This window comes from Xyrauchen texanus, chromosome 2 (genome assembly GCF_025860055.1).
Source record: "Xyrauchen texanus isolate HMW12.3.18 chromosome 2, RBS_HiC_50CHRs, whole genome shotgun sequence".
Taxonomy (NCBI): Eukaryota; Metazoa; Chordata; class Actinopteri; order Cypriniformes; family Catostomidae; genus Xyrauchen; species Xyrauchen texanus.
In genome coordinates this window covers 4,998,912-5,023,870 of record NC_068277.1, presented here as the reverse complement: position 1 = coordinate 5,023,870, position 24,959 = coordinate 4,998,912, and the positions used below count along the sequence as shown (strand labels likewise).

Here is a 24,959-nt window from a genome sequence, read left to right as displayed (position 1 = left end):
GCAGTAGTCCCAACAAGCATTTTCTTATTTTAAATGAAACTGTGTTTTTAGCTGGTAGATCTTATTGAGTTGGTCATTTATAAGTAGATCATCACACAAAAAAGTGTGGGCACCCCTGCTCTAAACAATACTTTTAAGATTCATTGGGCGAAGCATTTTCTTAAAAACCCTGTCTCGATTTGGAATTTTATTCCCCACTATATATTCTCTCGCTTTGGTGGTCTGAGCTTTATTTTGAACTGTAACTACAATGTGGACAAACTCCCTGTAAAACTGGCCAACTTTCACAAGCAGGTCCTTCTAGCATGGTCTCTCATTTTTAAGCACAATTTCTCACCTCACAGGTATCTAATTTGGAACAACTAGAGATATTTTATATAAAAACAAGTCACTCTTTTTTGAGAATTGGGTACTCAATCAGATTCTGCTGGTGGGTCAGCTGTTTGATGGAGAGGGGCGACTTTTCTCTTATAGAGAGTTTTTATTAACATATAATACTCCAGTTACGCCAAGAGAATTTGCAATTGTATTTGACGCCATTCCATCAGGCATAATCATTGGTTTTTAGGAATACTGGCAGAGCTCCGCCTACTTCCGTGTCCCTCCCCGATGTGGCTGAATCACCAGTTGGAAAAATCTGTTTTTCTCAACTTCCTCTTGAGAATAAGAACATTCGTGCTTTGTTTCAGAAAGAAATTGTCTCTATTCCAAATGTTACTTTTTACTGGAACCGATTTGTAAATGACATTGACTGGAAAAGGTTTGGATGATTCCTCACAGATACCTGATAGTAAACAAGGAGAAGGAAGTGTCATCCAGAATGAGTCACAGATACATCCTGCTAATCATTACATGGTTAAACTTAAGAGACATCAATACAAACTGTTCTTTTTGTGAAGTCCATCCAGAAACTGTTTTGCACCTCTTTTGGCATTGCTCACACACCAGGACATTTTGGCCAAACTTCAGCAGATTGACCATATTTATAAAAACTTTGCCTTATTGTGGGAGAATGTTATATTTTGCTTTTATAGAAGGCAAAGTAAAGAAAATGTATATTTCATTATAAATGTATTAATTCTGTTGGCAAAATTTCACATTCATAAATGTAAATTCAGCACTAAAAAAACTAATTTTGAACTTTTTCTCCATGAAGTTGTACATTATATTAATTTGATTTCTGGCTCCAACAACAAAAAGGCGGTTAAAACTGTCAACATGGTTCTCCTTTTCGTTATAATGACCTATAAGCTTCCCCTGGCAAAACTCTTGTATTTTGTTTACATATTATGTTTGAAAATCGTTATGTATATTTTGATGAGTCACTTGTGATTTGTATCCTTTTTTTGGCGTAAATGACGTAAAAAAAATAAAAAAAAGCGTTGAGGGCAGGACAGCCAGAGCGACGCTCTCGCCGCTTCTGGTGTGAACGCGCGGTTATTGCTGTGTTGTTTATTGATTTGGACAACACTCGTCAATCCATATTTACTGGATCATTTTTAGCGACACAGAAGTAATCATCCTCCAGTAACTCTCAGTCGGTCTCTCTCTGTAGTCAATGTTTCTCCTGCAAACGCTTAATGGACTGAACAGCAGATTAATATGAACAATCTCCATTGATCGTTTCGTTTTATTCAGCTCTACAGCAGCACAATGTACAGCCTTATTTTACCCTGCTTTTTCTCAGTATTTTTGGATGGTAAGTGATCTTTAATCAAGTACTTTCTGTTTCACTTTACACAAACTAAGACAATGATTAATCACACGTCATATTTAATAACTATTATGAGCGCTCTGAAAATCATTTATTTATTTGTAAAATGAGCTTTCAATATCACATGCATGTTTTGTTATGATGGTTATTGACCTGCTGCTCCATTCAGTGTTTTAAATTTAAGATGTGTGTATAAAAATACATTGTCATGTTTTAATGAACCACGTATGAAGTGGTGAAGCGTTTTTATTTTAGTGCTAACCCGCATTCTGACAATACCCAGCCGGCATTTCAACGTTGATTCACCGTTGAAACAACGTCAGGTACCATGGTTGAATCAACGGTGAATTACCTTTCGATTTTGCAAAACGGATCAACGTTGATTCACCGTAGAAATCGCGACGTCGTTTCACTCTTACCTTTCGGGTTATGGTCTTCTGTCGACGTTGAATTACCTTTCGATTTTGCAAATTGAATCAACGTTGATATTGTAACCCTGTACCCGGCGTAGCCTCCCTAAACGTCAACACTGAAAAGTAAACTATGATTCTCTTACGAGAGGTTCTCTCGTATTGCGTAAGCTAGCTTACGCTACGGGAAAGATTCATCTTTTCTGAGATATTGAAGCCAAAAAATTATCCTTAATTTTTGTATCCATTGTCAACGCAGTGCGGCAGCTGCAGACCTTGAGCGGGCTAGCTAGCGAGCTCATAGGTTGCTCTGCGGCAACTGCTGCAGCCTATAGATGAGCTTGGGCGAACTCGCATCCAATGAGAGGCGTCCGTGCGCTCACTGCATCAAAGCCCGCCAAAAAGGGCGTGACTAGAGTGCATATAAGCGTAGTTCGTAGGCTGGAACCCTGATTTTCATCTCTTCAGCGAAGCTCTCCGCGATCGCTGACCTGGAAGCGCGTCGCCGTTTGAGGGGCATCTAGCAAGCGTGGACAGCGCTAGAAGAAGCCGGCCGTCTCAGCCACCTTCAGCCATCCTGCGAGCTACGCCATCCGACGACGTATCCTTTTATTAAGCAAGCTAGTTCTCACGAACTATTCACAAAAGAGTACGAGCGTCTTTTCAAGATGCCTCGCTCCACTTGCGCCTCATGTCGCGCCCTTCTCAGCACAGGAGACCGCCACATCATCTGCGCTCTCTGCCTGGGACTGGGGCACGCAGAGCTCGCCCTCACTGAGGGCGGATGCGATTTCTGCGAGGAGCTACCGATGTCGACCCTGCGGGCTCGACTCGAGCGATCAAAGCAGAAACCGCCAGCGCCGCCTTACCCTCAGCCGCGCAGGAAGAAGCGCCGCTCACAAAGGCTGCCGGAAACTGTGGTTGAAGCGACTGCCTCGCCGGAGCCTCTCCCTCGAGCATCGCTTTCACCCTCCCCGCCCCTCGGGACGCGCAGTTGCTGCCGGCGGCCGCACTGCTGCCATCTCGGATGACGAAGCGGAGGATAAGGGCTGCTGTTCCATCATGGCTTCGGACAGCGAGGAGTGGACAGGCTCCCAAGCCTCCTCCTCAGCCCAGGAATCCAGCAGGACCCGCGCCGAGTCGAAGGGAGTTAACACGCCTCCTCACACAGGCCGTCGACCGCCTCGGGCTCGAGTGGTCACCGCCCCTGAGCAGGCACCCAACAGACTCGACGGCTGCTTTCTTCAAAGCCATCGCCGCTCTACACCCGCGGCCGGGCCGCTCCCTTCCTGCTGGAATTACATACGGAGCTTGCAAAGTCGTGGAACGCTCCGTTTTCAGCCAGGACCCGTTCACACGTCTCCACCTCTCTCGCGTCGGTGGGCGGCGCCACTGAAGAGGCTACTCCTCCATCCCCCGGTCGAGGACTCGGTAGCAGCACACCTTTGTCCGCCCTCCGCGAGATGGCGTTCCAAGCCTGTGCTCCCGTCTAAGGCCTGCAGAGCGACTTCCGCCTATGTTGGCCACGCCTATTCCGCCGCCGGCCAAGCCGCATCTGCTCTGCACTCAATGGCCGTTTTACAGATCCTACAAGCAGACCTTCTTCGGGAGTGGGATGAGAAAGGCAGGCACCCAGAGGCTGTTACTGATCTACGAGCGCGACAGACCTCGCCCTTCGGCTACCAAAGCTGCAGCCCAAGCTCTAGGGAAGTGCATGGCCTCGCTGACTGTGACCGAGAGACACTTATGGCTAACACTAGCCGACATGGGAGAAGCAGAGCGCTCCACGTTCCTCAACGCACCGCTCTCTCCAACCGGTCTCTTCGGCTCCGTGGTGAGTGGCATTGTTGACCGCTTCTCAGAAGTCCAGAAAGCCACCCAAGCCATGAACCTCTTCCTGCCGCGTCGCGCTAGCTCCTCTGCAGGCCGCTCACGTGATCAGCCTCCTGCACGAGCCTCTTCACAGCGCCCAGTTCAACAATCTCCAGACTTCTCAGCGTCGACAGGGCGGCCGCCCTCGATCGCGCTCAGACAGCCGCCGCAGACCGCCTCCCCGCGGGCCTCGATCTAAGGTAGCGCTGAAACCCGAGCAGCCGAAGTCTTCCTAACTGTGTTGAACAAGCGACGGCTCAGTCCGCCGCGGCCGGACCACTGTCAAAGCTTTACCCCCTGTCAGTCCCCTTCTCTCAGGCTACTACAGTGGTGAATTTAGCAGCCAACAAGCCGGTGACACTGCCTGCTTGCCTGCACTCAAACGCCGTTTTCACGGCGACCCAAAGAAATCTTGTAAAGAGCAAACATGTCTTATGTGTAGAAAAAGTGCCCACAACCCAGTGTTCGCCCCTACACACAAGCATAACACATCCCGTGCCCCTATCAGAGCACGCTCTCATAAAGCGATTCACGAACCGCTCGAGCGTCAGAGTCAATGAAGGCGCCCACAAATGCGTGCGCACGCCCATTCTCTGCCCGCTCTGTCACACGACCAGCCCTATGTGTAGAAAATGTGCCCACAATCCAGTGTTCACTTCTGCACACAAGCACTGCATGTCTCGTGTCCCCACCAGAGCACGCTCACATAAAGCGGTTACGAACCGCTCGAGCGCTAGAGTCAATAAATGCGCCCACAAATGCGTGCACGCGCCCATTCTTTGCCCGCTCTGTTACACGGCCAGCAACCATTCCTCTGTGTGTAAGTCCCGTGCCCATGACTATGCTTGCGCATCACGTAACAGATGTGACTCTTTCCCCATTCATTCCAATCGGAAGTCACTCACAAAACAGCCTGTTCATGCTGTCTGCGAGCAATCATGCATGAACACACTAAGCACGCTCACACATTTTGTTCAGCTCTGTGTGCGGCAATCAGAGCGAATTGGCCATTCACCCTCTAGCGTTACGCTTCAAAGCGTGGGAAGCTATTCCAGGGATATCCAAGTGGGTGTTAAGCACAATACAACAGGGCTATTTGCTACAGTTCGATCGCCGCCCCTCGCTTCAGAGCTGGCTCGAAACCACTGTGAACACGGAAGCAGCGTGCATGCTTCGTTCAGAAATAGCAAGCCTTCTGTGCAAAAGGGCCATAGAAAAAGTGCCACCCTCTCTGAGCGAGTCGGGGCTTTACAGCCGTTATTTTCTTGTTCCCAAGAAAGACGGCGGCCTCAGACCCATATTAGATCTCAGGGTTTTGAACAAGGTGCTTGCAAAAAGACCGTTCAAAATGCTTACAATCAGGAAACTCCTCGCGCATGTGCGCCAGGGGACTGGTTTATTTCTCTCGATCTGAAAGATGCATACTTTCAGATTCAGATAAATCCCGTCACAGGCCATTCTTGAGATTCGCCTTCGACGGCCAGGTTTATCAATACACCGTCCTTCCGTTCGGCCTGTCCTTAGCACCCCGTACTTTCACGAAGTGCATGGATGCGGCGCTCGCACCCCTGCGGAGTCAGGGTTTGCGAATTCTGAACTATTTGGACGACTGGCTGATTATGGCTCAGTCACATATGGAGCTTCTGTCTCACAGAGCAGTTCTCCTCAGCCATCTGAACAGTTTGGGTCTTGCAGTCAATTGGACCAAGAGCTCACTACAGCCCAGTCAGACCATTTCCTTCCTGGGAATAGAACTAGACTCCGTGGCAATGACGGCTCGCTTATCTACACAGCGCGCACGCCGTGTTCAGCGACTAGCCGCATCTTTTCAGATGAACAGCCTCACGCCTCTGAAGAAATTCCAGAGAGTGCTAGGTTACATGGCCTCAGCCGCAGCAGTACTTCAGCTGGGTTTACTGCACATGCGCCGCTTCAGCATTGGCTAAACACCAGCGCGTCTCGCCGGGCTTGGGCCACAGGCCGCCAGCCCATCAAGGTGACTCAGACCTGCATATCAGCTCTGCAGCCCTGGACAGTGGCCGAATGGTATCAGCGGGGAGTGACAATGGGAGCTGTATCTCGCCGAAAAGTCATCTCGACAGACGCGTCCAACACGGGTTGGGCGCGGTCTCGCGAGGGCTCTCCGGTTTTCGGCCTATGGTCAGTTCAGGAAAAGCTCCTTCACATAAATTGTCTGGAAATGATAGCGGTCGAGTACGCGCTCGTGCGCTTTCTCCCGGTCATTCAGGGTCACCACGTCCTGGTCCGTTCGGACAACAGATCTGTGGTATCCTACCTAAACCGTCAGGGCGGTGTCAGATCCAGGAACCTCTTCCATCTGACAAAACGCATACTGAGTTGGTCCCAGTGCCACCTGCGCCGCTGAGGGCGACGCGCGTGCCAGGCCACCTGAACGACGGCCCGGACAGACTGTCCAGAGACAATATTCCCCAGGGGAATGGTCCCTGCACGCTCAAACAGTCCAGACGTTATGGCACCTATTCGGCAGAGCAGAGATAGACCTCTTTAGCGTCCAAAGAGAACTCTCACTGCCCAGTATTTTTCTCGAAGCGAGGACGCGCTGGCCCAGGACTGGCCCAGATGCCCGCTTACGCCTTCCCTCCCGTCTCGCTATTGCCACAGGTAATGCAGAGGATCAGGGAAACGCGTCACTCGGTGCTCCTCATAGCCCCGCGTTGGGAGAATCAGACATGGTTCCCGGAGCTTACGCAGCTGTCACTGACAGCGCCGTGGCCCATCCCAGTGAGAGCAGATCTCCTCTCTCAAGCTCGCGGCACAATCTGGCATCCCCACCCAGAGCGCTGGGCTGCATGCGTGGGTGATCAACGACTACCCGTCGCTCTGCCAGAAGGAGTAATAAACACCATCATACACGCTAGAGCCCCTTCCACGAGAAGACTCTATGCGTCAAAATGGTCTGTGTTCTCAAAATGGTGCACCGACAGAGACCTGGACCCACGGACATGTGGGGTGTCGTCGCTGCTCAGTATTTCTACAAGAGCTGCTGGATGAGGGCAGATCCCCATCCACGCTCAAAGTGTATGTGGCGGCCGTTGCGGCGTTCGCTGAACCCCTGCACAGCCAGTCATGGGGTAAAACGAGCTGGTCATCCGCTTCCTCAGGGGAGCTAGAAGGATGAACCCCCGCGCTCCCATCGGTTCCTATCTGGGATCTTTCTATAGTTCTCGAAACTATGAAAGCCCCCTTTCGAACCACTTCAATCCGTGGATTTGAAATACCTTTCACTCAAAACCGCTTTTCTGACTGCCCTGTCATCAGTCAAACGTGTGGGAGACCTTCACGCGCTGTCTGTCAGCGCTGCGTGTCTTGAGTTTGGACCAAGTGACTCCAAGGTCATTTTAAAGCCTAGACACGGCTATGTTCCCAAGGTGATCGGTACTCCTTTCAGAGCACAGGTCATTTCCCTATCGGCGCTGCCAGCACCGGATAGCTGAACGCGACGCCAATCTCCTTTGCCCGGTCAGAGCACTGAGATTGTATACTGCACGCTCCGCTGCTTTCAGACGCTCCGAGCAGCTTTTCGTTTCGTTCGAGGGCGCACCAAAGGTCTCGCCGCCGAAACAGACACTATCTAGATGGATAGTGGACGCTATTGCTGCTGCATACGCGTCAAAAGACCTGCCATGCCCGTTGGGCATTAGGGCTCACTCCACTAGAGGCATGGCATCCTCGTGGGCATGGTCCAGCGGAATTTCCATTCACGACATATGTGTGGCAGCGGGATGGACTTCCCCTCCACCTTTGTCAGATTTTACAATATGGAAGTGCCCGCTCTGCAGGCAAAACTACTAGCGGTTTAATACGCTACAGCTCCCCTGGTGAGCTGCACTGATGGGACACATTCCACACAGACCGGCACCGCCGCTCTGTCGTTCCCGTCCTACTATGTGCTTATGTATTACACAATCAATGACCCGCATTCTTGCCGGCCAAATATTATTTCCCCACTCATAAGGGCTCCCCGGGTCCCCCTTAATTCCCTGGGGCTTATACAGTGGATGCTTGGCGCGACGGCGTTGACAATGGGTTCCCGTGAGCGTAAGCTAGCTTGCATATACTGAGAGAACCTCTCGTAAGAGAACGTATCGGTTACCTACGTAACCTCGGTTCTCTCTAGATGAGGGAACGAGTATTAGCGTAGCCGGCCGTGCTTCAGCGCCACGGCGACTTTTCGCTTCAGTCAATGAAAACCAGGGTTCCAGCCTACGAACTACGCTTATATGCACTCTAGTCACGCCCTTTTGGCGGGCTTTGATGCAGTGAGCGCGCGGACGCCTCTCATTGGATGCGAGTTCGCCCAAGCTCGTCTATAGGCTGCAGCAGTTGCCGCAGAGCAACCTATGAGCTCGCTAGCTAGCCCGCTCAAGGTCTGCAGCTGCCGCACTGCGTTGACAATGGATACAAAAATTAAGGATAATTTTTTGGCTTCAATATCTCAGAAAAGATGAATCTTTCCCGTAGCGTAAGCTAGCTTACGCAATACTCGTTCCCTCATCTAGAGAGAACCGAGGTTACGTAGGTAACCGATACGTTTTCGGTGCATATTTAGTATTTTCAGCAACTACTAAAACTTGCTGTACATGATTTGCAATTGGACGGCATAAAAAGAAAAAGAACATTCTAACAATTAGATGTTCATAAATCTGCAGTGCAGGGATGAGATGCTTCATTTTCTAAAGAAAAAGTTTAAAAATTACACCACTACCAGTTTCACCTAGCTCCACTTGCATATTTTAAACCACAGGCTAATTCAGTCGGTAGTGCTATGACAAAGCTGCTGTCTTTTTGAAGGGGTCTAGAAAAGTGTTTAAAGAGGGTGCTACGGAGTTTTGCAAGTGTGTTTTTTGACAAACATTTTATCAACAAGGCCCAGTTCAGTGCTGGATTTGCACATCATTTGATACTGAAAAATGGAGCCATCCCAGCTATAAAAGATCCATGTCATGATTCAGAACTGCAGATGCTAAGTAAAATGGCGTCAAACGTCTGCGTTTCATTGGCTCGTCACTCTTTAGCTCCACTCATGGCACCCCTCCAGGACCTCAGCTGTTTTTGGAGAGACTAAGAAAGCTGTGTCTTTCTTTTACAAATATATTAAAACTAAATCTCTTTAGTGCTACAAACGATGCTCTACTACTCTATAATACTCAAGATCAATATGAGATTGGGTGAAACTGTTATGTCCCCTTTAAGTAAAATCAAGTGTTCTTTAGTATATCCTTCAAAATATTTGGTTGTCTCAATGCTTTCCTTTGTGTAACCATTTATCTAGAGCTGTACACTTTCAGATTTAAATATTTCCTGTTCTCAGTGCATTGATGTCCTTTAAAAACAAAGCATTTCTTGTAAATCAAGAATTATCACATTAGAAAATCATCCAAGAAAAAAGATGCAAGCCAATCAAATGTTAAAAAGATCAGTATAGTAAAATATGATTTCATGTGGCCGATTATATTTGACAAATCATCACCTTGGAATTACAAGGTTATATTTGCATTGAGCCATTTTGAGATAATGAGCTTCAAAGTTATTGCAGTCCATACTGATTAATGGACAGACCATTTTTGTTTTCTAAAAAAACAAGTCCTAAAATGTAAAAAATAAAATAAAAAACACCACTGATGTGCAGCGTCCTATTGAGCCAAAACACCCACCAGGTAATTGTTGGTATATAGATAGAGTGAAGCAGCCAATTGGCATATGGGGATGTTTAGGAGACCATGATTAACAAGAGGCCATTGGGTAGATTTGGCCAGGATGCTGGGGTAATACCCCTGCTAATTTTCAAAAGGCATCCTGGGATTTTTAATGACCACAGAGAGTCAGGACCTCTTACTAGTCTCACTTAACACACCTTCCATAACTCAAAATGAGGGGAAAAAAAACAACAAAAAACTGATAGAACCTTATAATCCCAAGGTGACGAATTAATGTAATGACTGGAAAGAAAAGTAGGCTACTTACGCAGACATTGTTTTTTTCACCATGTCGATGTCATCAACTCCTCCAAGTCTTGTCAAATATCCATCCGTCCATCGTCAACCGCTTATCCTGTGTACAGGGTCGCGGCTTGTCAAATATGCTTAATAAAAATAATAACAAAAATTGTCTGTAAGAATAATTATAAAAAACTGACATAGTAAATACAATGCATTGGTAGATGCTGTACTGCGTTAATAAGCGTTTCATTATATTACCAGTGTTGCCTAAATAAAAAATAAAAAATAAACTCGATTGGATATTGTTTTCCATATCGCCCATCTCTTTCATGCTCTTTCCCTTTGCCAGTCTCGCTTCGAATATCGCGATATTACCGTGAATGGACAGTAATGACGACGACTGTTAAACGGAAAAATTAGCTTATCGAACGTTACACTTTTGTTTCCTGAAATTTTTTATCTGTGTGCACACGTATAATGTCTTCTCCCTGAAAATCGACGTAGCAACCGCAAAGCACAAAACGACACTGAAGCGGCACGAGTAACGTTAGGCCTCAATCGACATCTGTAAAAGTAACTTAGGCCTCCGCGACACAAATGTGGAAAAGCATTCCCTGAATATCAAGTTAGTAAATTCATTCAACAAACTGTGCATTTACAATTCTCCAAGCACTGACATAATGCGTTTAACTCATGACCTTGCGTATATTTGTGAAATCAGACTTACCTTTTTGATCCCGCGCCCTCGCCAGACCACTTTCTTTCGTGCCCTTCCATTGGCCAGTCTCGCGATCTGAAAGACGGTTAGGATAACGGTCATATTTTCAAACTTAAAATGGCGCGCACAGTTTCATTGGCCAGTTTCATGAATGACAGACAGATTAACCAATCATGATCAAAGCAAATAAGGTTAAATAACCAATAGGAATTGTTTCAGTGTGGTAAAGCAGCGCAATGTTTTATAACATTTATATCAGAAGGTTCATGATAAAAATGTAAAATGATAATAAAATAATAATAATGATCTTAATAATAATTTAAAAGGCAGAAATTATTTATTCTGTACATACATTAATTGAGTCAACATATAGATCTTGTAAAAAAAAATCAAAGTTGATTTATAAGTGTTTTTTTTACCCTTTTTCAACCATTTAGCATTAAACATTATTTCAACGTAGTTTCAACATTGAAACAACAACTGTCATTATTTCAACCATATTCCAGCGTTGAAGGTTGGTCATGTACCGGTTGGTTTTCAACCATTTAGCATTAAACGTTATATCAATGTTGTTTCAACGTTGAAACAACAACTGACATTATTTCAACCATATTTCAACGTTGAAGGTCGGTCGTGTGCCGGCTGGGTATGTTCTTCTCACCACAATTGTACAGAGTGGTTATCTGAGTTACTGTAGACTTTGTCGGTTTGAACCCTTCTGGCCATTCACCGTTGACCTCTATCATCAACAAGCTGTTTCCATACACAGAACTGATGCTCACTGGATGTTTTTTGTTTTTGGCGCCATTCTGAGTAAATTCTAGAGACTGTTGTGCGTGAAAATCCCAGAAATACCTAATCAGTCAGGAGCATAGACTGTAAAAAAAGATGGACGACGCCCCTTCGCTCTTTTCCATTGGTGAGAACTGAAGCCGCCAGTGTCCCGATATGGCGCTGACATCTTGGGACTTGAGTCTGCGCAGTTGCGATTTCGGGACCAGACCTGCGCAGGAAGTAAAGCCGCGAAATCAAGGCCCTGCCCTCACTCTCGCTGAATCAATCGCAAGCACACGCCCCCGCACTTTTGACTTTTGACTTATGATGGTGTGAAATAATTAATTATAGAAATTTAGATATTAAAAGTTAAAGCTCCAATCTCCTCAGTCCTCCGAAGATCCCGGAAAAAAGTAAGTTGGTGCTTCAGTGACTACTTCGCTCAGAGAACCTGTCAATCACAGCTGTCAATCATGATGTCACAGCACCGTTTATATAGCATCAAATAACTAAAAACAAACTTATTTTGAAAACAAACACTTTCTCCAGCACGCTGTGATTGGTCATGAGGATCCTAATGGCTTCAAGTACAAAATACCAGCAAACATAGTGTAGAAATACATTTAGGACTGTATTGTGAGGTTTATTACACTGGACACATGATCTCAGTTAAATCTGTGGACTGACAAAATGTAATCAGATATTCCTCTTTCTTCTTCAGGTGTGTTTGCCATTGAGACGGATGTAATGAAGACCGTAATAGAGGGAGATTCTGTCACTCTAAACATTGATTATTCTGAAATACAGTATATTCTGATTCAATGGTTTGCACCTCAACGCTTTTTTATAGCTCGAATAGATGGAGATGACAATAAAGTTTCATATGGGGATGATAAGATATTCAGAGACCGAGTGCAACTGGATCAGACAGGATCTCTCACCATCAGGAACATCAGAATCAAACATGCCGGTCAATATAAAGTAGAGATAATCAGCAGCAAAACCACTACCTACCTGACATTTACTATTACTGTCCATGGTGAGTAATGTCCAATGTCTGTGTTTCTTTGCCCACTCGAACCTAAAAGTGGCTTTTTCTTTGCAATTCTTCCCATAAGACCTCCTGAGTCTTCTCTTTACTGTTGTACATGAAACTGGTGTTGAGCGGGTAGAATTCAATGAAGCTGTCAGCGGAGGACATGTGAGGCATCTATTTCTCAAACTAGAGACTCTGATGTACTTCTCCTCTTGTTTAGTTGCACATCTGGTCTTCCACATCTCTTTCTGTCCTTGTTAGAGCCAGTTGTGCTTTGTCTTGAAGACTATAGTTACACCTTTGTATGAAATCTTCAGTTTTTTGGCAATTTCAAGCATTGTATATCCTTCCTTCCTCAAAACAATGATTGACTGATGAGTTTCTAGAGAAAGCTGTTTCTTTTATTGCCATTTTTGACCTAATATTGACCTTAAGACATGCCAGTTCTTTTTTATATAATTACTCGTACTGAATGAATGGGTTAAATCAACAGCCCTAATTTTAAAATAGTTAATAAGATCTTTAAAAGCACATATCATTTGTAGTGCATACATTACCCAATGAGGGAATTGAGTAAGGGGATGGACAATGCAGATTTGTATTCTGGTCTCCCGGTAAAAATGAGAAAAATGTCGGCCCTCGTGACCTTCAAGTTTGCCCATCGCTGATCCAATATTTTGAGATCGAAGATCCTCCCCTTGCAATGCGAACAAAGCCTATCAGTGTATATTAAACTTAACCTGTGTGTGTAATTGTTCTTGTAGATTCTCCACGTGTATCTCGTGGACAGACAGAAGACTTGAAGACTGTGCCAGTGACGGCTGGAGATTCTACCACTTTAAGCACAGATTTTAAATCGCACGGAGATGAGCTGATACTGTGGAGGTTTGGACCTGAAGGCCATCTCATAGCTAAATGGGATATAGAGGACCGTAATATCTCATATGACGGTATGGGTGGGAGATTCAATGGCAGACTACAGCTGGATCAGACTGGATCTCTCACCATCACAAACACTAGGACCACAGACACTGGACTCTATCAACTACAGATCTACAATAACAGAGGGACAAAACACAGGAGATTCAGTGTTTCTGTCAGTGGTGAGTAGCTGTTTTCAATATTAGACCCACTTTCACATTTCAGCCTGTAAATATCGAAGGATCCTGTTATTTCCATTAATGAAAACTCTTTACGTTACAGAGGCGGGTCTGTCTTCAGGTGCTGTAGCAGGAATATGTGTTGTTGTACTGTTGGTAACAGCTGCAGCTGCAACTGCTATTGTTATTTATTATCGGCACAGGATCTCTCAACTAAAGACACAAATAAGTAAGAATTACCTAAAGCTGATAAGACAAGAGAAAGCTAATATGCTATGTCATGCTACAGTATATGGCATTAATAAACTGTATTGCTGTCTGTGCATGGGAGAATTTTCAAAATTCACATTTCTGTAGTGTTTATTCATGTTGTGTTCTTCTGCCAGAGGAGTCCATAAAGCTACTGTATATGTAATTGGTACAATTAGAGTTCCTCAACTTTGGCCATTTTGCTTAATTGCAATTATCTTTAAATAGTTGAGGGTAATTGACTTTAGGTGCTGCCAACTCAGTGTCTCCACTGGATTGGAATTGCCTGATTACGGTTGCCAAGAGCAACTATGACAAGCATATGGCTAGCTCGCCACATTTCTCCCCCACTAAGCATCACTCTGGCACTGTGGGAAGACCAGGGTATGAGTGGATGGATGGAGGGAGGGGGGAGGGATTTTCACTCTTTAGAACCTGGCCTATTGTGAAACATGTGGGAGAGGCCATCTGCGTTTCTGTTGGCTCTCCTGGCTTGATATTTTATGGAGAATTGGAAGTTCTGGAGTGCAAAGAATACATCTTTGGCCTGGACCATCCATTAGAAAGGTGGATAGTCAGTTATTAGGGTGAAAATCCATCCCAGAAAGTAATACCACAACTCCAGGACTGCCCACTTGATCACTAGGACCTCCCTCTCGACAGCCACATATGGCACTTTTCCACTGCATGTTACGGTTCGACTCGACTCGCTTTACTTTTCTGAGCTTGCTTTTCCACTGCTGTTTAGTGCCACCTCAAAGTGGGTGGGATTATAGACTTATCGTCATAGTTTCGCCGCCTCTACTGCTATGACATCATCTTAAATTGACACAAAACAATAGCACGACCACTAGCTGTTAGCTACTAGCTCATTGTGCTGCATAAAGCAGTTGCTGCATGGTGATTTTACACAAGTGTAACAGTTAAATTGGCCTGGTTGTTTTAGAAGCTTTCCAGTAGCTGCTCAACTAAATAAAGTGAAGCTTTCAAGCAGAGTATCGAGTTAACGTAACAAAACGTACCATCCTCCATCGTGGACTCCAGCCGAGTCCAGGACACTCTCCCCCCATTGCTCGCCGGTTTAGATAGCGTCCATTTGGTCGAACCACTTCCACTTTTCCTTGATGGTTCTACAGTCACTTTAAAAAAAAATTTACTTTTCCCTATGATGTAAACCATGCCATGGTCAAGAAACGAGGTGCTGACGTTCCTCTCGTTAGCTACAAATGAAACAAAAAAGTCTTTCAGGAAGTTTCTCAGCTGTTGGCCACACTTCACAGCAGTTTCTCTGATTAAAATATGTTTGGTTTCAACTGTTGTAATTCTACGTATCATGGTTTTCAGTTAAATATACCTTATGCTCAGGATTTAATGCATTCAGTGCACATTCACCTGTTCTAACGTCTACATTTTTCTCCTATATTTCTCTATTCTATGTGGAGGTGATACAGATGAACTGAAGACCACTTTAATGATGAAGGGAGAACCTGTCACTCTAAGCGCTGATGATGCTCATATACGGAAAGATGATGTAAATGTGTATTTTGGAGTCGCTCTTTTAGCTAAAATCAGAAGAGGAGAGATCTCATCTGATGGGGTTGATGAGAGATTCAGAGACAGGCTGCAGCTGGATCAGAAGGGATTTCTCATCATAACAGACAGCAGAAGCACAGACACTGGACTTTATGAACTTAAGATCATCAGCAGCAGCAGCAGAGAGATTGCATACATGAGATTATTTGCTACTGTCAGTGGTGAGTAATCAACTTGTTTCATCAAGTGATGATCATATTTAGATCAGAGCTCTGTTAACAGATTTTATGCTATGAAATTTAAAACGGTTTCACACTTGATTTGTTTCAGAATTGTGAGTTTAATGTGAATGCACAAAACAAACCTTTAAGGTGGTTTGAGTACAGTTCACTTTCAGTCTGCGATGCAGATCACTGATAAAATCCATCCGAAGTCGGGTCGCGGGGGCAGCTGCTCCAGCAGGGGGCCCCAAACTTCCCTATCCCGAGCCACATTAACCAGCTCTGACTGGGGGACCCCGAGGCGTTCCCAGGCCAGTGTGGAGATGTAATCTCTCCACATAATCCTGGGTCTTCCCGAGGCCTCCTCCCAGTTGGACGTGCCTGAAACAACTCCCTAGGGAGGTGGCCAGGGGGCATCCTTACCAGATGCCCAAACCACCTCAACTGACTCCTTTCTACTCCGAACTCCTCACGGATGACTGAGCTCCTCACCCTATCTCTAAGGGAGAAGCCCAAATAGTAGATATTTGACTGCAAGTGACACGAGGGCCAGTGATCTCGTTTAAAGGGTTTATGTTACTGGCAGTGTTTTTGTTTGAGTTAAGGCAGGTGCACACTGTACGATTTTGGCCACGATTCTGCCGTCGGAGAAGAATTTCAGGAATCCTAAAGGATTTCTCTCGTCACAGGGCAAAATCGGCAATCTTACAACACTCAGTGTGACATGTTCACAGACGTCTGATTAATAGCCTTTGCGATGATCTTCAGCCTCCGACGAAGTTTGGGCAGTATCTGAAATGTATCATTGTAGCCGTATAGTGTGACTGCTATTATTATGAGCGTTGAACACCCCAATTCACATGGAAAGAAACCTGCTCTGTGTTTGCACCATCGCATCATTTGTGCCCAGTCATCTATACTATAACCCACTATGACTATTTTTGTTTTCTCCAATGTGAACAAAGAAGTTTGTCATTGTTCATGCCACAACTCTCTTTATTTCCTCAATGAATATTTGCATGTGGGAGCTCGAGCGGTCTTATTATAGGCCTATTTGACTAAATCCATTTTACTTGTAAATGTGAGCCGATGCTCGTGATGGAGGGGAATTAGAGCAACAGAAATGCTGATGTCATGACTTTCAGAGAGAGACGAAATGCTCCTCCGTGGTGGAAACTTTCGCCGTTTCGCCACTATTCCGCAAACACTCCCGTAACATGAGTCACGTTCACTGATCGGGACGATTGGGACCACAGTCGGCTACGATGTGCATCGTGCTATCTGACATAACGTCGCACAGTGTGCCATGGCGATATCAATGCGTTCATATCATACAGTCTGACTCCAATCGTAAAGGACTATTTAGAAATCTTACGGTGTGCACCCGCCTTAACTGTGACTTTTTGTTCCCCAGATGAAGAAGTGATCCGAAAGCAAGTGACGAAGGGATGTCCAGTCTCTCTAATCACATTTACTGAAATAAAGGAAGATGCTGAGATAATGTGGAGATTTGAAAACACTACCATAGCTAATAAAAACAAAACAGACAAAAGCATCTCATTTAAAGATGATGTTCTTAATGGGAGATTCAAAGGCAGGCTGCAGGTAAACCAACAGACTGGATCGTTCATCATAACTGACAGCAGAATCACCGACTCTGGAGAGTATGATCTTTTGATCACCAGCAGAAGAGCAATTGTACACCAGAGATTTGATGTTACTGTCCATGGTGAGTAGCTCAAGTCTATGTTGGCGACATATCTGATGTTCTGTTTGCACTTAAATATTCCTCATGTTCAGTATTCGGTGCAGTGAACACATTCACATGTGCTAACGTCAAACATGTCTCCTATATTTCTCTCTTCTAGCTGGTGTTGATACAGATGCAATGACAGTTTTAGTGATGGATGGAGAATCTGTCACTCTAATCACCGATGATACTCGCGTGCAGAGTGATGATGTGAACGTGTATTTTGAAGACACTCTCATAGCTCAAATCAGAGAAGGAAAGATCTCATCAGATGATGGGAGATACATAGACAAACTGCAGCTGGATCGGACTGCTGGATCTCTCGTCATCACTGACGCAAGAACCAGAAACAACGGACTTTATAAACTGAAGATAAGCGAGATCACATATAAGAGAATAATTGTTACTGTCATTGGTGAGTAGATTAAACGTTTTATTGTGATAATGACCTTATTTTGAGATAATGACCTTAATCAGAGATTTAAATGTGGTGTTTTTCTCATATGCAATTCCACAAATCTTTATTCACATGTCCAAATTTGGTCTGTCCACTGGAGTGGCACGTCCTGCTCTAGGCCATGTCTGGGGGGTTGTTCAGGAGGTTGAGCAACCAACCAATATTATAGGGGGGTCATGTCATGAGGAATACAATTGTCCTTGATCTTTTAGCATATAAGTGCTGATTGCACTTTAAAAACATACGGTTAGTTTCAGAATTAAAAAAGTCCTCCTCGATGCATAAAAAGCATTTATTGAAACCGAGCTGAAAAAACGTCTTGCTCTCTACTTCTGTCAATTTCTGACATCACATAGGGTACTCCTTAATGCTTGACCGCCAAAACAGCAAGACATCAACACCTACTTTTACCCCATCACACCCTAGGTCCTACTAAGAAAACGTACTACTTTTGCCCATCTGGACTTTGAATTATTTTTCCTATGAAAACATGCACTAGACAGATGTCTATGACTGTTATCACCATTTCGTGCTGCTTTTAAAAGATACAGTGTCAAGTTAATACGCTTAAAATGAGACACGCATTCTGTTTCATTCTGCTGCGCTGTGTCTAGCTCTTTAAAATGTAAACATATTCTTGGGCCCAGCTGTGCTATTTTAATTTGTGAGTTAATGTAAACACACTAGATGGACATCATTGACCCTTTTGGTGCATGTCAGAAGCCTTTACAGAAGCCTTTATTTTGGCCACACATTATACATACATTTTTGCATATATACAGTGAAATGTGTTTGTTTTCACATATCCCAGCTAAGCTGGGGTCAGAGTGCAGGTCAGCCATGATACGGCGCCCCTGGAGCAGATAGTGTGCCGCTTTTTAAGTGCGGAACAAGTTCGACTAATTCAAACTCATCTTGTTCGGCTCCGAGCTGGTTGAGAGAACCGCATCTCATCCGGTGTGTATGCAAACATGGAAGATGTGAAAACCAGCGTTTCTGCTTTGGCCTTTGTTGAAGCATCCCAAAGAAGAAAAGAGCGACTAAAGTTGAACCATTCCTGATCACGTCAGTGCAGGATGCATGTGCAGCACTCTCACCGTAGATTACACTATATGTGTGCGGTGCTTTCACCGAGGATCACCATGTTTTTGGCTCATATCAGCGTGGATTGCTTGTGAACCAGTCACTATATGAATTCAACTTTGCAAAGGAACTGTTATTGCAAATGATACATGATCGCAAAACCATGAGTCACCAGTTTCATTAATGAATGTTTAATCTGTCATGACTGTTTAATATTTATGTTTATGATTCAATCCTGTGACCCCATATCTCGCTAATACTCTGGATTCAGACATGCTACTCCAATGGCAAACTGTGTTTTTGCATACTGTATAGTAGGGAACTATTCGATGCAGGGATAGTTTTTGTTGTGAATCTGGTTCATTCTCTTCAAATTTTAGTAGATGGAGGATATTTGCATCATAACAGTGGGCGTTCACATTGAAGTTTTAAAGGGCAATACAACCAAAAACAGAACTTTTCCATCAGAGGGCCAGGGACAGGGTGTAAAATGACCATATTTTACTTAATTATGACTGTTTTTGGTGCTAAAAACTTTACTAACATAAAAGAGGATGACATGATCCCTTTAATTAAAGCAAGCGTAGTCTTTGCACTCTCTTCTAATCATGTTTAAAGAAAACAGCAACTTATCTTATTGTCTCAGTTTTCCTGAACGCGGAAGACTTCCGCGATTCGATTGTTTTCAATTTCCGGTCTCCAGTGTTTTACTGATGAACTTGAGTAGTTGAGATGAACGTTTTTTATTGACACGTGCCTCAACTGAGTGTGTAGATGACATAAAGCGATGGTCAGAGGTTAGTTACGTTGATATTATTAATTATTCTGAGTTGTTATGACAGCCTGAAATTCATTTTTATACCAAGTGACACTAAAATGGTTGTTTTTTATCGATTGACAGCCCTAATAAAAAGAGTGAACTTATTTAAGGTTTAGTGCTTGTTTGATTTTATCAACTTAAAATGTGGCTTATACGTAAACTAAGTAACGTGGATCAATGATTTCGGGTTGAATGTTTATTGTTGTTAATAACAGTGTTTTATAACTTTATGTCTTAGTAACTGTGACTGTCCTCCAGGTGAACAAGTGATCACAAAGAAAGAGATGGAGGGACATTTTGTCAATCTAAACACTGATACTGAAATACAAGAAGATGCTCAAATAGTGTGGACATTTGAAGACATTGTCATAGCTGACAAAAACAAAGAGAACAAAAAGATGTCATTACATGAGGATGCTCGTGATGGGAGATTCAGAGGCAGACTGAAGGTGAACGAACAGACTGGATCTCTCACCATCACAAACACCAGAATCACCGACTCTGGAGAATATGACCTAAAGATCAACACCAGAAGAGCAAATATACATAAGAGATTCAATGTTATTATATGTGGTGAGTTGCTCAATTTAGTTTTCAATGCATATACAAATAAGTACTCTGTACTTTGCATTAAATTATGCTGATTTATGTTACATTCTTGTAATGGTGCGTTCCCCAAAAGCATCGCCTAGTATCTCTCGTAGACTCACAGCGAAACTCAAGAGCTCAAAACAGCTGAGCAACGACAAACTGTCTGCGAACATTCAGACACTAGAGATGTTTAGCAGAGCATTTTCATATGAGGACACTTATGTCTACATTTAAATCATTTTTAATGAGACATTGAAATGAGTAATCAATGAGCCCGTTAACATGCACACCAACATGCTGATAACTCCCAGAAAGCTTATTTAAAAAAAAAATATTCAGACAAAGCAAGAAATCCATAATTACACTTGAAATAATCATGTTAATCTCTACTTTTGACGTAAAGGCATGAAAAGTCATGCACACGAGACGTGTGCACATTGGATAAGCAGGTAAGAATGCCGGTTAAGCTGTTTACATGCAACGCAAAATCGGCGTAATGGGCGTGATATTTTACTGTAAAGGGATTAATGGAAAGGAGGAGGCGAGAACCGGCTTGACAAAGTAAATAATAGTTTAATGAAAAGATAAACAAAAGACACAAACACACACATATGACGGACTGCTGCTCGTAAACGCTCTCTCTCTCTCGCACCACCGTCCGAAGTCGGCCTTTATCCCTCTCGGGATAAAGATTATCCTGATAAGGGGCCGAGTGTGTAAAATCCCGGCCCCGCCCTCCACCCTGTCACATTGCTCCCTCGTTCTCTCAGGCCGGGGACCCCCCTGGGGGAGGGTGTGCCTTACGGTCATCCCCGCCTTCCTGAATCTGGGAGGGGACAGGGGGAGGGGAAACAATAATGATTAAAATAGGGGGTACTTCCTGAAACCGTGTAATCCCCCAACAAAAAAAACTGTGAAATATAAAATATAGGGAAAAGGCCAATGCGGAGAGAGGAGAGAGAAAAACACTTACTCGCCGGTTGTCCGATACGCCGTTGCTTGGTCCTCAGCCACTCCTCCACCCTCTAACGGACGACAGCCGTGCCCCTCGGGCGGATCAGAGGCAGACGGAACGCCCCACCGCATTCTCGGGGAACAGAAGTGGTCTCCCTTGGCCCTGGCAGCGGTTCTCCCGCTACAGAACTTTTGTGTCTTTGGGTTTGTGTAGCTGTAGCTTCAGACATCATGTTGTCTTTTTACTGTCTGTGATTTTGTGTTTTATTTTTGTAGGACGTTCCAGATCAGGCAGTGTGAATGAATCGTCAATGATGAACATGCTTCCACTGAATGTATTTGGTTATGATGGAGCAAATGAGTCAGATCCTTTGTTTAATGATGGGGTAGATGATGGAGAGAATGAGCTGTTGGGGACTCCTGTTTGAGTTGGACCACGCTCACTAGTGTGAATCACTAAATGCACCATTTGTGAAGACCTCACTAGTACAAAGTATCTGGTTTTATGGTGTTTTCAGACAAGTGGCTCGCTTGATTGGTTCCGAATTAATTGGGCTAAAATTGTTACAATGTTGCATTTTCTTCTTGGTTAGGTTTTGCTTTCACAAGACAACGTTTCAAACCTTTATCGGCCAGAAAGTTTGTGCGATGTACCCAGGTTTAGCTTATTCATATACTGATATCGATATGCCCGTTAAATTATATACCTGAATTAATTTGTCATCTGCAGTGTTGGATAAAGTACCCAATCCTAATATTTAAACATGCACTTTGTAACTATTGTCTTTGTGTTGTCTTGGACTTACACTGACACCTAGTGGCTTGGATGCAGCATCATTTAAAATCATTAGTTTCAGTTTCAGATGCCATTGTAGAAATGTAGTATTCACATTCAGCTCATTGATGACTTTAATCAATGAGTGCAAATGTAAAAAATCAGGGCTTCCCAAAAGCATCGTAAGCCTAAGTAGATCGTAGAATCCATCTTATGATTCATCTTAGTTTTTCAGCCCATTTCCCAAAAGCGTCTTAATTTAAGTACGGTAGTACTTAAATGCTCGTAGGTTAACGAGTGCTATTAAAATGCAAAGAAATGTATCGTTCTGCACACAACAATTGCAAAACAAAATGCAATTATGTAGTCAATTATGTTGTACAGTTTAAGAAAATATTTTTATAGGTAAATGACAAAGTTTTTAAAGTTACACACTAATAAAATGAAGATGACGAGCAGCACTATACAGTCACTTTTCAGCACTTTATGTTTATGGACAGCGTCTCTCTTAAGTAGCACTTAAAGCGCATCCTTGCACATTCATGTTAAGTGCAGTTTTGGGAAACGCACATAAAATATAACGAACGTTCGCAAAATCGCTCGTAGAAAACGGTCTTAACCGCAAAGATCAATCGTTATCGGGAAATGTAGCCCAGGACGGTTACTGACATTAAGCGAGTTGTATTCAGCTGGTCATGTGATTCCAACATGGCCGCCCCCATGTGTGGACCCTCTCCATGTAGACTAAAACCGCCTTTATAAGGTTACTGATATGACTGGAGTCTTCATTTTAATGCGAGTGCTCATGAATTTATACATATATTACAAAAATTACAATTCTTGTCTTTACGAGTTCAACTTTTTTAATGGGGAGAAGTTACTGAGTCCACCTTTTAAGTAAAAGATATCTTTATGTAAAATGGCTCAAGTAGAAGTTAAAGTAGCTCATGAGGAAAATACTTAAGTAAAATTAATAAAGTAAGCATTATCAAATGTATTTAAATATCAGAAGTATGAGAATATATCTTTGACTGATTCTAAAGAATCAAATTGATCAAAAGGTTCGATTCAAATGATTCAATCACAAATAATTTCTCTAAATGATTCAAAAGAATCCAATTGATCAAAACATTACACAAACAATTCGCTAATTGATTAGTTCAGTCCACCTTTTGAACTGTTTTGACTGATTCAAAAGAATCAAATTGATCAAAAGATTTGCTAAATGAATCACTCAGTCGGTATTTTGAACCAGTTTGACAATTTCAAAAGAATCAAACTCAAAAAAGTTTCATCTCAATCAATTATTTGACCAATCGGAGGACACATCACTAATCTGTGTGCAGTTTATATTTGCAGCTGTTGTTTTTGTTGTGGTTTTCAGTTGCAAAAGTAATGTAAAAGTGTTCATTTTCTCTTTAAAATGTTGTGAAGTAAAAGTGAAACTCGGCTTGATTAAAGTAGAAATATTCAAAAACTGTACTTAAGTACAGTAACTAAGTACTTTTATTTTGTTACTATACTTCTCTAGTCAGCTGTTTAACAATAGCCAAAAATGTTTATGTTACGGTTATGCAAAGCATCGCTACATGGTACAGAATGCACGTTCCTTTCAGAGGTTGCACTGCGAATACACATTATCTGTCACTCGGATAGATATGATCAGTAAAATTTCCATTGTTGTTATTTTGTATCTGTCGTTAGTCGGCTTTGCATTATTTCTGTATTTAAAAGTGCATTTTCTCACGGTCACAGAGTTCTTTCTCTCATGCATACAGCAGAAAGAGTGAAGAAAGGTTAATAATGTTTTCAACTGTCAAAAAGCTGCTAACGCAACCCTGATAGCACACACACATCACGCAGACGTCTATTTTACATTGTCTATATGACTATATTGACGTCTATATGACGTATGTTAAAGGTCTGGTCTCTGATGTCAATATGACGTTCAGCAGATGTCTTTGAGACGTTTATTATACAGAGTGTTTGTAAATCTGATCTTTTTAAGATGTTTAGCAGATGTAAGATACTTTCCAGATCTAAAACAGACGTCTCAGAGACATACGTGTGCTATCTGGGTTAATTCTCACTTGTATAGATCCCAGATAGCACACGTATGTCTCTGAGACGTCTGTTTTAGATCTGGAAAGTATCTTACATCTGCTAAACATCTTAAAAAGATCAGATTTACAAACACTCTGTATAATAAACGTCTCAGAGACATTGAAGAATTTTAACTTTTGTTATTGCTGGATTGCTGAACAAAACACTGCCAAATAAATATTCACAGTTGTATATCTTCACAGTTAAGGCCACAGGCCGCTTTAATAATACACTCAGATAAGGGGTGCCCTGAACTCTGGGTCAAATATTTATGTTTCTCCTTTTTTTATGTTTTATATTTTACATTTAATGGACTTTATTTTATATTTTCTTTTCTTTATCATTTCTTTGAATTACCACTGTGTATGAAATGTGCAATAAAAACATTTACTTGACTTGCCGTGCCATGCTGGAACCGCAATTTCATGCATACTTTTATTTGTTGAGGTCCTAAAAAAGTCTTAAAAACTACTTGTTTTGGTTTTAGAAACTCTACAATAACCCTACAGTAATATTACTCACTGCATAAATCATAAAAGGTTCATGTTAGATACAACCTACTGTATATTTTATATAAACTATTTTTATTGTATATTGTGTATTCTATATTATGTGTGTGTGTGTGTGTGTGTGTGTGTGTGTGTGTGTGTGTGTGTATGTGTGTGTGTTTCCATGCCCAAATGCATTTTTATGACCGTACTAAGTTAAAAACGTACTTCTTCTTTGAACTTTGTATATAAGCAATATCACACTCGCAATCATGCTATATGGTCCTATATCAGCACTGCTTTGATTACCAACAGCACTTGGCCCACAGA

At 43.1% G+C, this 24,959-nt stretch overlaps 1 protein-coding gene across 2 annotated transcripts; it reads left to right on the top strand.

Moving 5' to 3' along the window:
* Positions 1–1,468: 1,468 nt before the first annotated feature.
* Positions 1,469–24,027, top strand: LOC127661656 (uncharacterized). Of its 2 annotated transcripts, XM_052152472.1 has the most exons (9): positions 1,469–1,699; positions 12,191–12,508; positions 13,270–13,608; positions 13,709–13,834; positions 15,297–15,608; positions 17,023–17,337; positions 17,477–17,773; positions 19,977–20,291; positions 21,540–24,027. In XM_052152472.1, exons 1-9 carry the CDS (start codon positions 1,654–1,656, stop codon positions 21,689–21,691), a joined length of 2,220 nt encoding a protein of 739 aa, XP_052008432.1. In that variant the 5' UTR covers positions 1,469–1,653; the 3' UTR covers positions 21,692–24,027. The 2 variants fall into 2 exon arrangements, with proteins under 2 accessions (XP_052008432.1, XP_052008440.1); XM_052152480.1 differs by lacking the exon at positions 13,709–13,834.
* Positions 24,028–24,959: the final 932 nt, after the last annotated feature.

Bases quoted from the DNA above. Each gene is read 5' to 3' on its own strand.
- LOC127661656 (XM_052152472.1), top strand. From the start codon at position 1,654: ATGTACAGCCTTATTTTACCCTGCTTTTTCTCAGTATTTTTGGATG. The intron at 13,835-15,296 runs GTAAGAATTACC...TTCTATGTGGAG, and splicing joins TCAACTAAAGACACAAATAA to GTGATACAGATGAACTGAAG. The intron at 20,292-21,539 runs GTGAGTTGCTCA...TTATTTTTGTAG, and splicing joins ATTCAATGTTATTATATGTG to GACGTTCCAGATCAGGCAGT.